The sequence below is a fragment of the Rhamphochromis sp. 'chilingali' genome (genome assembly GCF_963969265.1).
Source record: "Rhamphochromis sp. 'chilingali' genome assembly, chromosome: 18".
Classification (NCBI taxonomy): Eukaryota; Metazoa; Chordata; class Actinopteri; order Cichliformes; family Cichlidae; genus Rhamphochromis; species Rhamphochromis sp. 'chilingali'.
The window spans coordinates 16518473-16533744 of record NC_137945.1 but is presented as its reverse complement, the minus strand read 5'-3'; the positions used below and the strand labels follow the sequence as shown (position 1 = coordinate 16533744).

The following is a 15272-nucleotide window of genomic DNA, read 5'->3' as shown; positions in this document are numbered from 1 at the left end:
TGTGTGTGTGTGTGTGTGTGTGTGTGTGTGTGTGTGTGTGTGTGTGTGTATATATATATATATATATATATATATATATAGAAAGAAATTGAAATCATGTCCATGTTTGTCTGTCTCGAGACTCATTAATGCTTCAATCAGACAAGCAGTGCAGCCCAAATACTACCACTGACTCAAGAGCTAGCAAAAGCCAATCCTACAGGACCACAAAGAGGTTCTTTTATTGGGGATAAGCTGAGGAAGAATTCCCCCCCACCCCACCCAAAAAAAAAAAAAAAAAAAAAAAAAGCAATAATGTGGGGATGGAGTTATAGGAAAAGTTTATAGCTGGAAATGTTGGGGCTTAACCACACAGGAGAGGTCCAGGTGCTGAGGGAAAAAATTAATTCAGCAAAAGACAGAATGAGTGAAACCTTGAACTGGCTGACAAGACTGCAGAATTCACCCGTGCTGGATGCATGAACAGAGTGTGCCCCTTTAATGGTATGCTTTTAATAATCATGATGATGATTAAACCTCTCAGACAATGAGAAGGGGAACGGGAGGGGGAGGCCGAGGTATGTCACCCTGGATCATGGCTGTAGGGATAGAGTGAGACGGGAGCAAAGGTGAGGATGAACGTGGAGCTCTGGGAAAAGGGAGGAATTAGCATTATAGCTGGAAGCCCTCCATCGGGGCCTCGCACTGCTGGAAGAGGAACTGCTGCTGCTGCAGGTCGACGGCTGGAGCCAAAGATGGATCCTCATCTTCAGTGTTGAAGTAGCGCTCAATCAGGTCAAAGGCTTTCTGGTAGATTTCCTGGTTCTCATGGCTCTGCAGGAACTCCAGTTTGTCCAGACCTGTAAAGATAAAAGGTGGAGAGTAGTGCTAAAATAGAGGAGGCACACTCCAGAAAATAAAAGATTAGCCAGTGACCAGGGTTGCTGACTAGTACCGTTACTTTCCTATTTCCTTCGTCCGGATTTAATTACTTACCATAGGCTTCCTCAATGAGTGCACAGTAGGGGTTGATGCCTCCTCCCCTCTTGGCCTCCAATTCTCCCAGTCGCAGGATGTTCTCCAGGCCATTTAGAGCCACCTGAACTATTTTGGAGTCCATGAGTGTGAGCAAGTCACACAGAGGTTTTATACACCCAAGTTCCACTAAGTGCCTGCAGATGGCAGCACACACACAGAGTAGACATTAATAGTCATCGAAGAAAAATACCTTTTTAAGACGCAACATATTAATCAGTGAACAACACAGTGCACTGAAAGAAATGCAGACATGCAAGGCTACAAGCTGAATGGCAACTTCCCTAATCCCTCTCCAAGTCACTGTCTTGAAAAATGATTCAAATAAACCTGTTTGAAGTCACATTTGCTACATATAATATTTAGATTTTATGCACTTTAAAGTATGAAAACAAAATAATAGTTTCGAGTCTTGAATGATACAACAATGAAAAACAGAAGTAGGTTTGTTTATAATAGAAGAGTCTGTATAATTTAAAATCAGTGGCATCAGTTGACTTCTTCACTCAAGACAAGTGTGACTATTATGGGTACACTGGCTGTATACTGTGCACAGTTTGTACCTGATTTGCTCTGCAGAACCCCCTGAGGTGGCATTGGTAATGGCCCACGCTGCCTCCTTCCTTGTGCGAAACTCTGCTACTTGCAGGATATTGATGAGCGGAGGCAGCAGACCTGCATCTATCACCATCTACAAGAAGTGGGAAACAATTTGTTAGCAGCTCCAATAGTTAGCTTTTCAATCTCAGGGAACAAAAAAAAGGAAGCTTTTTTTTCTAGCTTAGTCTGTAAGAATGCGCAGCACACCTGTATTTGTGCTCTGTTCCCTGCGGTGATGTTGGAGATTGTCCAACACGCTTCCTTCTTGATAGACTCCTTGGGACTGCTCAGAAGCTGAAGTAGAGACTGCAGTGCTGAACAGTTCAGAATCACCTAGAAAAATACCAAATGTTCACAGAGTCACAAAGAGCCATTGCCTTCTGCATAAACTTTTATCACATCTGTCTGTTGTGATGCAGCTACCACCTGTGTCTGTAAATCATCTCCAGTGACTATGTTTCCAACAGCCCGCAGTGCAGGAGAGACCACCTTATAATCCACGTGTCTGGAACAAAAAGCAAAGTCTTAGTGTGAGATGATACAGTTTTTTCATCAAGTTTTAGAAATGTTAACCCTCCAGTTTTAGGATGGTAGCAATAATGTTAAACCACTATTTGTTGTTACTAGGTGACAAATTAAAAGGGAAAAAAAATGCAGTCTTACTAAGGTCAACATGTGCTGTCAGACCCGCTTAAATGCACCTTTGCACCCTTCCTCTACAACATAACCTAATTCTTCCAGATGTTTCAGTCCTGTTAATTTATAGCACCCATGTGTTACTTGTCACTTTATGGGTATTTAACTAGAGTCCCAAGTGTTTCGCATACACTTTGTAGAACGCCTCTGAAAATATCTGTGTGTGTGTTTGTTTTGGCTCTCACATCAGCAGTTCGACGAGCCTGCGACAGACTCCCGAGTCAATAACAGCCTGAATTTTGTCATTTGGGCCATCTGATAGGTAGGAGAGCGCCCAGCATGCATCAGCTAGGATGTCCGTATCGTTTACAAACAGCAGCCAAGACAGCACGCTGAGACACGGAGACACCTGCAAGAAACAAAGGGACACATTCAGCAGGTGTAACTGTTATCCAGTTTAGCATATTAGTATCTTCATATAGCCTGTGACCTTGAAATCTGAGATACGATGTGCCTTTAAGCAGTCTAAGAGGTGTGCAGTTACCATAGTGATGTGTTTATCTTGGCAAATTACCTTAGTGAAATCTGGAGGTGGGTTCTTTCCTCTGCACAGGTTTGAGAGCGCCCACACTGCGTTCCTCATCATTGTTAGACGATTCTGTTTGGCCAATAACCTGCAAGAGGAAAATTTGACGATCGCAATCAAAGTTGCTCTTTGTTTCCCCGTAGAGGAAACTTCAAAAGCAGAGAATGTAAGACTGAAGGGATACTTACTGCACCAGTGAGGGCAGTATGTTGCAGTCTATGACAAAGTCTCTGCATTCTGTGCTGTCTCCTGCTATGTTTCCCAAGGCCCACACCGCCTGAGGGGTGAAGGAATTATTCAAGTCAAACAATAAAAACAACATGAAAAACTACAATTTTAATCAGTTTAAATTTGACCTCAACAAGCTGCCAGAGGTCAGTAGACACCAGGAAAGGTAAAAATGAAGCCTCCTCACCTGTTCCTGTACGTCCTCAAAATCCGAGCTGAGCATCTCTATGAATATAGGCACAGCTCCTGCCTGGATGACCACCCGTGTCTGGTGAGACGTACCTGAAGCAATGTTGGTCAATACCCACGCAGCCTCAAACTACAATCATATTCAAAATATATGAAGAAAGTTAGTGCACTGAACTCACAACACATGCAACTTTTTAGATACGATGGTGAAACAGGAAGAGAGCACATTACAAACAAACATGAGGGGGGAAAAAAAACAAAAATCTACAAGCTTCAAATATAATCTAAAATTAGTTTTCTAGGAAAACGTACCTGCAATGTGCAGTTTTCTCTTCTTTTCAGGAACTCAACAAAGCGCTCCACCACCCCTTGAGTGGCAATGACTTCATCAATAGGTGGGTTGGGTTCTGCGTGTGAGGGAGGGTGAGGTGACGTAGAAACAATTAATACAGGCACACTTAACAGCATTACACCCCATGTAACATTCACTCCAGCCACACTTATATTGTGTAGTTATGAATTTTAGGCAGTAGTTAACTGTGAGACAGAGTGGCAGATTATGCAGCTCAAAACAATGCTTTTGTCCTTGCACTGGGCCTCAACCAGTCATTATCCTTCCCTTGTAAGACATACTGAAACAAATGCAAAGACAGGAGTGGCTGTAATGGGCAAAGTTAGACTCCTGCTTACCTTTAGAAAGTAATTTCCTAAAGCGCTGAGTACCTATTAGCTGCTGCTCAGGAGAGCTGGAGAAAATCATTTGAATCATGTCTTCAGAGATCACCCCACCCTGTGTGCACAACAATGGGGATTTTTTTAAAAACACATGAATTGCTGTCACAGCCGACTTGATATGTGCAGTGAGTGATGACATCTCATACACCTGGATATCAGGAATCTTTTTGGTACAATGAATTTTGTCAGTTGACAAGAGGGAAGCGTATCTACACTTTTGAATGTTTCACTTTTATTTTTGCCACTTGGAGCAGGGAGTCTGCTCAGTGGTGCTGAGAAAGCTGTAACTCACTCCTCTTAAACATGCTTAGAGACAGTGCTCTTACTGATTAGAACTAAATGCATCACATAGGAATTTATGCAAATTACAGTTTGTGTGATAAAATGTAACTTTGCACACATCATTGTGGTCTGGTGAGGCGACAAACACACTGCACAGTGTGTGAAAGATTCAACATGCTATTTGTGTGGCTCACTACGTGTCAATGTCACTGCATGCATCAAAACTTGTGCTGTTTAGAACATGATACAGAAAAGCTCCTCTACAGCCTCCAGCCTGAGTTTTACAGAAGAATGACCCAAATATTAATTTAAACATAAAGCCAAGATTTTTAGATGCCATCTGATTACCAGAAATGAGTGTATGTGTGACAGAGCAGACATATGAATGCCTTCTCACCATGAGTGGGTCCATGTTGTTGGCCTGGGACTCCAGATAGCCGCTATCAGCCATCCCATCCTCATCCAGGATGCCATCATCCTCCACAGTGGCAACATTTCTTCTCTTAAAAAGCTGCAACAGAAGGACAAATATGCATTTCCCTTCCAAAACTAAATTGCTACAAACAAAGCATGGCCTCAAGTTTACTCCAAACACTGTCAGCATGTAATTTCAGGATCATTACGACGGTTTTAGTTGTACAGTATAACACATTGCTTACTTGCTCATCCTTCTTCTGTTTACGGAGCTGCAGGCCTTCCTCTTCCCTCCTCCTTCTCATCTCATCTGTGTTGAGAGACTTATTCTTGTAGCTTTTGAGGCGTGCATTGTCCTTACCCTGACTCATTGTGCAGCCTGAGAAGAGTAGGAAGTCTATTATTTGGATATGCTTTGGAGCAAATCTTTCAAAGTTCCCAACTGAGAAACAAACCCTCTGTTTTTTTCTTTTTTATTAAAACACCTCCAACTGTACTGCAAAGACTAGCAAGACAGACACCAACTAACGTAGCCAACGCTGGCATAGCTACCGGTGTGTATCATTCCTCTCAAAAAAGATTGTTCAACAAACAGGGTCATGTAAGGATAGCAGCTAGCCTATTAGCTTCCCGTGGCTTGATGCTGCGTGGAAAGAAAGCATCATTTTACCATCTACTGATCGGGGTCCAGTATTTCCGTTGTCAACTCACAACTCGGACAAGCACAAGGAAAACCTAAAAGCACAAGTTCCCCGGGAGGGTACACTTGATCAGCTGGCTAATGTCAACGCCGCTCTTAGCCTCCTCTACTATCGAAAGCTAGCTGGCAGCCAGCGGCTAACTGCTGTAGCTAACGTTAGCTTAGTACCAAAATCCAACATTAACGTTAGCGCAAACGACAGACCACCGTCTCAGACAGTAAGAATTCATTTAACTTTTCATTATGAATCGCTGCCACACGTACACAGCTAAAAATGTAAACGTTTTTCGTTATCTAACCTGTCAGATTGGGCTCCGTAATCCCCTTATTCGCTAGGCCACCGTTTGAACAGCCGTCGCCGGTATGCTAGTGCGCACGCGTCCAACTAAACGCAAATGACCCACAACTCCCCCGCACGTATCTAAGCTCCGCCCCCTCCTACGCCTCTTTTTCCCCCTTCTTTTTGCTTTGTAAATAAACAGAAATGTGACTTTTGCTTCATAAACAGTTTGACAAACAAGCGGTGCCTGCAGGGTTTATATTCATGGTATAACCGGCATACACACAGCCTCACTTCGTGTGTGATTGTGCAGGAAATACAACTGTGCGCTCAGCTTCGAAAAAGGACCGCATCTATCCATTTATCCTCATACCTCACCTCTATGTATGCGCTCTCTATAAGCGCAGGTGCGGCTCTTGGATGTGACACATCTCTAATGTAGTCTAGACGCTCCGGCGCCAGGGGTCATCGGGGGGACACACACACAAACAACAAGTAACACAACATGGACCATCATCATCCTCAGACACACACGCACACACATACACGGCCCATTGTCAGACACAAGCACATTAGAAGTACGAATAATAATAAAACTGTAAACAAGTGACAAAATAAGAAAAGACAAAGAAAAAAAAACGCAAACACATGCAAAACTAAGGGAAAGAATGGAGATTTGAACTTAACAGATTAAATCACATAATTCACTTTGAATTTAGTCTATCTATCTATCTATCTATCTATTAAACACTGTGTGTGTGTGTGTGTGTGTGTGTGTGTGTGTGTGTGTGTGTGTGTGTGTGTGTGTGTGTGTGTGAGAGAGAGAGAGAGAGAGAGAGAGAGAGACAGAGATCGAGAGGGGATGAGAGGATAAAGGCCAACGCACTACGATAGAAAAAAAATGCATGAACTCTGCGTGACCCAACTATACCAAGACAGTTCACCTATTACGAGCCTTTAAAGTAAGCTTATTGCTAAATAGTCTTGATATTTAATCAACAGGTAAGGTAACCCCTGATTCTGTTCACATGGACGGAGTTTTTTCAGTGCTACATAGTCTCCACATCCCGGCTCTTATTATTTATTTTGCTGCGTTATTTTGCAAAATTATCTAATCTAAACATAAACTACATAAATGAGTGCGATGCAATATTTTGCTCTTGGTGTTTTCAGTCCTTTATGTCCATCTTATGTGTCATTTTTTTTCTGTTATCAATCAACCAACCGATCATTCGATTAAAGGCCTGTCAACGGGCTTCGTAAAGGTTCTTCTAAGGTCACCAGAAAGCTACATAAAAGACTGCACCTGCACCAAAGTTCTTTTTTTCTCTCTCTCTCTGCCTCCAAAAAACGTCGCCAGGCTGCATGCAATCTATAGGATCCAAACATTGTTGCATTTTAAAACCATCTTCAGTGAGCTATAAATATGAGGCGCTCCAAACACACCCTCAGTTTTACTTCTGCCAAAAAATGACCACAATGCCGAGACGACTGGAGGTCCAGAGCTCGATCCTCACTGGTGGGGACAGCTTTAACATGTGGCACGACTACATGAATCTGAGCCAAGTGTTCGAGAAACTGTGCAGCAACCGTGAGGTTGATAACCGAGACACCGAGCGTCCAAAGAAGGGACAAGCGCCCCCCTGGAGTAAGGTCCACACTTCCACTCGGGGGAAGAAATCCTCCAAAAACTCATCGCAGTTCAGTCCGACCAGCAGCGCGTCGGACACCAGCAGCAGCGCGTCATCCTCGGACTACTGCCGCTTCTGCAAGCAAAACGGGGAGACTCCGAGGGTGTACCGATCTCACAAGCTCAAATCAGACGACGGGAAAGTTTTCTGCCCCATCCTCCGGAACTACACTTGCCCGATCTGCGAAGCCACCGGTGACAGCGCTCACACACGCAGGTACTGCCCGCAGATGAAGTGGGAGGCGGCTGGGAGGATGCAGACAGGAGTCAAGTTCTGGTAGCTGCTGAAAACTGAAGCTGCGAGAAACTGTACATATTTACCGAACTGTTTGGGGTATGTGTTCGTGTTGGCAGAGACCGTTTCAGTTCCAAAGACTGTTTCAAGTTTGACTGTCAAACACTCCGCTGCAGTCTGCAGCAAGGAGCCCTCATCCATCACATCTGCGCTCGCCAGTACGCGCAGGCTCAACGGGAGAAATCTGCGCCAGCTTTGAGGGTGTCCCAAGTTCTGCCAGCAACTGAAAACTGAAGCTGCGAGAAACTGTACATATTTACCGAACTGTTTGGGATATGTGTTCATGTTGGCAGAGACCGTTTCAGTTCCAAAGACTGTTTCAAGTTTGACTGTCAAACACTCCGCTGCAGTCTGCAGCAAGGAGCCCTCATCCATCACATCTGTGGAGCCCCGAGCCGGGGTGAGCGCTCTCAAGCTTTGGAAAAAAATTTAACTCTTTAAAGTCCTCGAGTGTTTATTGTTGTTGTTATTGTTGTTGTTATTGTTGTTGTTGTTTAATATGTGGAATTAAAAAGATTTCTAAAAATGTGCCCATAGTGTCAGTGCGCGAGTCTTTTAGTTAAAATGCAAATGCTATATTATCCCTCATGTCAAACAGATTATTCGACAAAAACATCAGTATTTTGTCTTTTTTTTGGTATTATAGAAAATTTTAACTCACATGTTACAGATGTACCTGAACTCACCAGAGAACATGCGTCATAAAAAATAATTAAATTAAATTAAAAGTAACACTTCAAGGCAAAAGTGAAACGATTATGTGAAGTGAGAAATTGAATTAAGGTTCAATAGTTTTAGTTTCAAAATAGAGGGGCTGGGGAAATACAGTATACAAGGTCAAAACAGAGTTTGTACAATTCTAATGAGCGTCAAAGTTATAATTTAGTATGACCACCTTCATTCTTGAGTTTTCTTTGAAGAATAGGCGGTCATTCTTCTAGGGTTTTGCTGTTATGTGTGGACACAACACTGGTTCAGCACTTGTGTTTCGTACTTTCAAAACATGCGTAAATGATTCATAGGTCAGAGTTAAGTGGCTTAATAAAAAACAAAAGAGTCCTTTGAAAATGTTCAGGTACAAGAACTGGACTGAAAATGAATGAAAGAGCAGCAAATGTCCAAAGAAAAACTTACCTTTAGAAAGTAGTTTCCTAAAGCGCTGAGTACCTATTAGCTGCTGCTCAGGAGAGCTGGAGAAAATCATTTGAATCATGTCTTCAGAGATCACCCCACCCTGTGTGCACAACAATGGGGATTTTTTAAAAACATATGAATTGCTGTCACAGCCGACTTGATGTGTGCAGTGAGTGATGACATCTCATACGCCTGGATATCAGGAATCTTTTTGGTACAATGAATTTTGTCAGTTGACAAGAGGGAAGCGTATCTACACTTTTGAATGTTTCACTTTTATTTTTGCCACTTGGAGCAGGGAGTCTGCTCAGTGGTGCTGAGAAAGCTGTAGCTCACTCCTCTTAAACATGCTTAGAGACAGTGCTCTTACTGATTAGAACTAAATGCATCACATAGGAATTTATGCAAATTACAGTTTGTGTGATAAAATGTAACTTTGCACACATCATTGTGGTCTGGTGAGGCGACAAACACACTGCACGGTGTGTGAAAGATTCAACATGCTATTTGTGTGGCTCACTACGTGTCAATGTCACTGCATGCATCAAAACTTGTGCTGTTTAGAACATGATACAGAAAAGCTCCTCTACAGCCTCCAGCCTGAGTTTTACAGAAGAATGACCCAAATATTCATTCAGACATAAAGCCAAGATTTTTAGATGCCATCTGATTACCAGAAATGAGTGTATGTGTGACAGAGCAGACATATGAATATATATTAAGTTGATAAAATACAACAAAATCTGGCTCCTTGGAAGCGAAATATTAAGAAATGAGTCACTCAAGATGCTTGCACAGTGTTGTATATCAAGACAATTTAATTTCCTAATACAAGTTCTTAAAAATGTACATTTAAATACTTTTGCATACATTTAAAAATGCATTATAAAGCCTACATTTCTAAATATAAGCTTATCTGAATACAAATCCAGCACATAAATCTGAACATTATCGCAGGTTTTGAATCGATAACATGCAAACAAGCTTTTTTGTAAAAACTGTAAAACCCCCTGTTACGACCCGGCTCAAAAGCCGCAACATAAAAAAAGGAGATGAATAACAGAGTGTGGGTGAGAAGAGGTTTCATCCTAAAATGGAAAACCAGGTTGGCTAAAATGGCTGGTGCCACCAAGGCAAAGACTAGTGCACTGCCGGAAAGCTTGCCTCAGGTATGCTTTTATCCACACCTGACTAGGTGTGGCCAATTAGCACCAGCTGAAAACACTGAGACGATTAGAAGCTGCAGAGGGACGTAACACCCCTACAACAAACTGCCTTTAAATACGACATTACATACTTATTGAAATGTTAACATCATCAGAATCAGAATACTTTATTGATCCCTAACGGAAATTATTTCCTGTGTCGTTCAGTGGTGCTTTTTAGTAAGCTCAGTCTCAGTCTCGTCTGTTTTTTTCCCCTTAAGAATCCTCCAAAAAACAATGTTGGATATTAATTTCCAGATGGAAATGTATGAAAAAAGTGCAGTTAACCTACTTCCACTATCTTTAAATGCTCCACAGATGTATAAAAATATGTCCTAAAGACCAGAACTTTATATATTACAGATATCTTTTGTTGGATCACGTGATTCAAATAAGAAACAAAACAGCTGAAAGAAACGAAAATTGACCAAACAGGTGATCATAAACTTTTAACTCAGTGCAGCATTTTACATGTGTTTCTAGTAAAGTCTTGCTCTGATGTGGAGTGTGTGTGGCCTTCTGTGTATGTGCGTGATCATACATGACCTTCTGTTTTCATGTGCACTCCAGCTCTATATAATCCTAGCTGATTTATTTTGCCTGTCATTAGCAAACATATCATTGGCTCTTCTCATTTACCCGTAGAAGTTTTAGAATTGGGATACATAGATCTCCAGCTGGCAGCTACCCAACATTTCATAACTGTGAGGGTTAAGTTGCTTAAAGCTGATATAATCCTTTGGCTCTTCATTCCCTGGTCTCACCTGCTGCTGATACGAGTCTGCGATAAAAACTTGTTACTAAACACGACTGCTGGGGCAAAGTCCAGCTCTTATGTATGTTTAAAGTTATGGAAGATGGTTATAAAGCTGAGTGAGTTCGGCAACAGGATTGTTTTACCCCTTTTTTGTTCAGTTAATCAGCCGAAAACAGAGGACACGTGGAGGATGTCAAACGTGTACACGTGCTACAGGGCTATAAAAGCTCCACTGTTACAAAACCAGCTTCGTTTTATGTAAAAAAGAAAAGCCCACCCCACACAGCAGTCTTCCAGTGCTTTCAGTCAAGAAAAGACATTAAACGGTACGTCATGGCTTCTTCTGATTAGTGACATGTAATACTGATGGCAACTTGTTAATATGAAATTTAGAAACTTGTTATAATTTGTCTTCAATTATAATTCTTCTGTTTTATAGAAACTGGCTTACTAAAAATGGCAAAACACCACATCACTCTTGCCATTGCCATAGTGCTGGCAGTGATTTTCTACATCGTCACCATTGTGTTGTCTGCTCTGGCAGCGTTAGGAAAACGTAAGTCTGGCTTTTAATACTTTTAGAATTACGTTGTAACCTTTGAGCACTCTGTCTCTCTCTCTGATTTCTGTGTTTCTGCGCCACAGATCCATTTTTATCCACCACCGCGAACATTTCAGATGAGTTTGTGACCCAGATCACGCCTTCAGGGTGGACTTTTACCATCTGGTCCATCATTTACATCTTTATGGGTTCAGGGGTGCTCTATGTCTTTGCAGGCATCTTTAGGAAGTAAGTTTTTTATTCTTGAGACAAATTTTTTCTTCTCCTATATGATGTTTGTTGAAGTCTACATTTACCTCTTTCTGCAGGAATGCCTATGGTTATGTCTACTGCAGCCCTGCAGTTTTGCCACACGGATTTTTTGTAACTTTTTGCTTAAATCTGGGCGTCAATATTGGATGGTTGCTCCTGTGGGACAGAAAGTGAGTGTGATGAGAGTTTTAAATGATATCATTAAAAAGCCATAGTATTGATTAATGTTTTTCCTTGCTGCATTAGAAAAGGGGGCGTATAAATGAGGGCTGGATATAGTGCTGATTAGTTAGGTTAGTCCACCTAAGCTGAGTAACCAAATGAAGCTGTGTTGAATCACATTGTCAGGCCCTCTTGGCCTAAATATGCAGATAAGATTGACCTGAAATCATGCAATAAATGGGAAAAATAAGTATGTCCATGCAAGAAGCATGTAAACACAGCTTCTAACATGCAGGTTAATTGTTTTCATTGTGGTCAAATTCTGTTTTTCATCCCTGCTCAAGGTACACACCTGCTGCGCTGGCTTTCCTCATCCTAATCGCTTTGACTAACTACGCTGTAATATACTTCTCCTGCCACGGTCTGCATAACTATGGAGCTTGGCTCAACAAATACCACAGAACAGACCTGTTGCTCCATCATCTGCTGGTTAGTATGGCACCTGATGTTTGCGTTTCTTTTTTTTTCATGTACATGGTTATAATCTCAGCATCTCTGTCTTTTGCTTTGTCTTCATTGCAGATTCAGAACGGCATTGCCATCTATGCAACGTGGACAACTATTGCCTCCCTGCTTAACCTGACCATTGTGCTGACGTATGATGCAAGCATGTCCCACGCTGACGGCGCCACTCTTGCTCTTTCTGTTTTGTCCATTGTGCTGATAGCGTGGTAAGTTGACAAACAGAGGAAACAACAAGGGCGACTTCTTTAGAAAAAATGGATCAATAAAAGGTGCCGTCTCTCTCACAGGTTCATCCTGGAAAACTCCATTCTTGAAAAATATGTGAGATTCATCTTCAGCATTTACCCCACTGTGATTTGGGCGCTGACAGGGGTGTTCACCAAAAACTACAACACCGCAGCTCCTACCCGCAACAACATCTTTATCGGTGAGGATAAACCATCAACCGGTCTCAATGACACTATAGCACTGACTATAAATGATAACTTCATATGTGGATGCACACTGATGCCACGCTCTGATATTTTCTTTCCACTATAGCTGCCCTGCTGGGTGTAGCCTGTGCCCTGTGTGCCACTCGGATATGTTTGGTCATTTGGAGGCAAATGAAAAAGCCGCTTTACGAAGACGTAAACCCTGACAAAATGTCTCCGATGGAGATTTTAGAGAAGCAGAAAAAGATATTTAAGTGAGAGAGCGAGGAAAAGATTTGCAGTATGATTTCTGTATGATACCAGGGCTGTATTGTAAATGACTCCAGCCTCAGCTGAATATCATCAAGCCTCATAAAGTGATATATAAAGCTGAAGGTTCACACCTGTCAAAAAGTATAAACTGCAATAAAGTGTGTATTTCTGATTTCACCACATAAACATGAAAAATGTAGTTATGCTTTCATTTACTTTTCTTTCATAAGCTGTAAAAATAAACGTTAACACTGACTTTAATGGTGTCTTTTTTGAGTTATTTAACAGACAGCACATCTGTTCAATAAGAGAGAAGACAAAGCAATTCAGATTCATTAATAATGACAAGGATGGATGATAAGATTTATAAAATGTCATTTTAACACATATGGTTATGTTTAATAAACACACACGCACACGCACACGCACACACACACACACACACACACACACACACACACACACACACACACACACACACACACACACACACACACAATGGAGCTCTCGAGCTGATTGTTGATCAGCCTCATAAAAAAATCATCTTTATTGCATAAACTAAGAGCACACTGCACTTGTAAGTAAATGCATTACTATTTAGAGCGCTGTGGGAATAAAACCATTTAAGCGAATAAAAACGTGAACGGAGTCAACAAATGCACAAAGGTAACAAATCTCAGTTGTGTTCAAAGTTTACGATTATGCGTGTTTTCTGCTCCAGTCTGAGTCCGCTGGTTTTGTCACGTCAGTCTTAAGTCTTCAGAGCCAGCCTCTGTTGGTTGTACACCTTAATAATCTTTTAATGTATATTTTTAAACAAATTCCACTAAACAGCACAAGTTGCTGGTGGCAGACTGCATCTATATCTAGTTGCTGGGTGGATTTGTGTGGCTGCCTCCAAGATCTGTTGTTGTCTACTTACACAGATATGTGGATTATGCTCTTTACTTAGATTTAAAAAGCTGTACAATTTCATCAAATCTATCTTTTTATCTTGGCTTTGCTCTTTTTTTTGTTTTTGCAGATCAATAAAAAGCTTTGATTAAAAAAAACCACAGACCTCCACCCACTGATTTCCTTATGCAAGCAATTACCTGTATATTCCACAAACCCTGTTTTCAAGAGTGTGTTCATCATCAGATATGACCTTATACATAACCAGGGATTACTATCATGCCACGCCACCCGATGAAGGACCTTCAAACTCCGAGTTATACAGTATAAAAGTAATTTTTGTAATGAAGGAGGGCTGAGACAAATAGGAAGTAATAACATAATAAAATCATGCTGTAAACTGTAATTCATTAAACACATACTTGTATATAAGTGCTTTCAAAATTATTTAATATATGAGTAGATATATTTATCAGCGTTTTATGATTGATTGTTTCAGAAATGTAAAGAGGATAAGAGATGCACGTGATGTCTTGAAGAGTCATAAACCTTCTTGCACAACTAGTCGCTCTATATAAAAGTCGGTCCCGTGTCCTCTGCAGTTACTCTTGATCTTCACACGGCTTACACAACATGGAGCAAAGCCAGGTAAGTCTTATTAATCTCATCATGTGGACGCTGTTTTAGTAGACCGGACTAAACATGTATGTCGTGTGGATAATGCACACAGGAATTAAAAAAATTAATTTAAAAATTACTATCTGGCCCTCTCTTAAGAAGAGTCAATTTTCAAGTTCAAGTTCAAGTTCAACTTTATTGTCACTTCAACCATATACAGTTTAAAAATACACAGTGAGGCGAAACAACGTTCCTCCAGGAACCAAGGTGCTACAAGACAAGTTAGTGCAAAAAAAAAAAAATAATAATAATAATAATAATATATAATATATCTAGTAATAATATTGTGCAATTTTCTTGGTGTAGTTTTGTTTTTTATGGTGGCAAACTTTGATAAAAGTTGTAAAAAGAGCTTCTGATAAATGTCTAAAGATATATTAAGTGGCTTCTGTGTTAACTGTGTGAAAGTGATCGATTGCCACTTCTTCCTGTTCCTGCTTTTGTTTTATAAAATGTTTTTTCTTCCCATCTTAGAATAAGAGGACCGTGATGGGAAAACACAACCCAGGACGTATCGCTGCAGTACTCATGTCTTTAGCTGCCTTTGTAGTGAGCTTGGTGTTTAATGGGCTGGCTGTAGTTGGAGTTAGTAAGTTGAAACTTTGTTAGCCGTTTGTCAGTTGTGTTCAGCATCTTTGATATTCGTGTAGAGGATGGTAAATGGCCTGTATTTGTATAGCGCTTTACTAGTCCCTAAGGACCCCAAAGCACTTTACACATCCAGTCATCCACCCATTCACACACACATTCACACACTGGATGTGAAGG

At 41.1% G+C, this 15272-nt stretch overlaps 2 protein-coding genes across 4 annotated transcripts; one reads left to right on the top strand and one right to left on the bottom strand.

Annotated features, from left to right (window-relative positions):
• Positions 1 to 240: 240 nt before the first annotated feature.
• Positions 241 to 8860, bottom strand: kpna1 (karyopherin alpha 1 (importin alpha 5)). Of its 3 annotated transcripts, XM_080865873.1 has the most exons (15): positions 5684 to 5728; positions 5355 to 5419; positions 4930 to 5063; positions 4668 to 4781; positions 3944 to 4043; positions 3566 to 3660; positions 3252 to 3383; positions 3025 to 3113; positions 2825 to 2924; positions 2496 to 2659; positions 2041 to 2119; positions 1822 to 1947; positions 1578 to 1705; positions 976 to 1151; positions 241 to 839 (listed from the first exon to the last, which is right to left on the bottom strand). In XM_080865873.1, the coding sequence occupies exons 3-15, from the start codon at positions 5053 to 5055 to the stop codon at positions 652 to 654; spliced, it is 1617 nt and encodes a 538-aa protein (XP_080721999.1). In that variant the 5' UTR covers positions 5056 to 5063; positions 5355 to 5419; positions 5684 to 5728; the 3' UTR covers positions 241 to 651. The 3 variants fall into 3 exon arrangements, with proteins under 3 accessions (XP_080721999.1, XP_080721998.1, XP_080722000.1); XM_080865872.1 differs by lacking the exon at positions 5355 to 5419 and having other exon boundaries at positions 5684 to 5796; XM_080865874.1 differs by lacking the exons at positions 3944 to 4043; positions 4668 to 4781; positions 4930 to 5063; positions 5355 to 5419; positions 5684 to 5728 and adding an exon at positions 8784 to 8860.
• LOC308386064 (nanos homolog 2-like) lies at positions 7030 to 7635 on the top strand (the record flags this gene model as incomplete). The annotated part of the gene is made up of 1 exon (XM_080865338.1): positions 7030 to 7635. The coding sequence occupies one exon, from the start codon at positions 7030 to 7032 to the stop codon at positions 7633 to 7635; it is 606 nt and encodes a 201-aa protein (XP_080721464.1).
• Positions 8861 to 15272: the final 6412 nt, after the last annotated feature.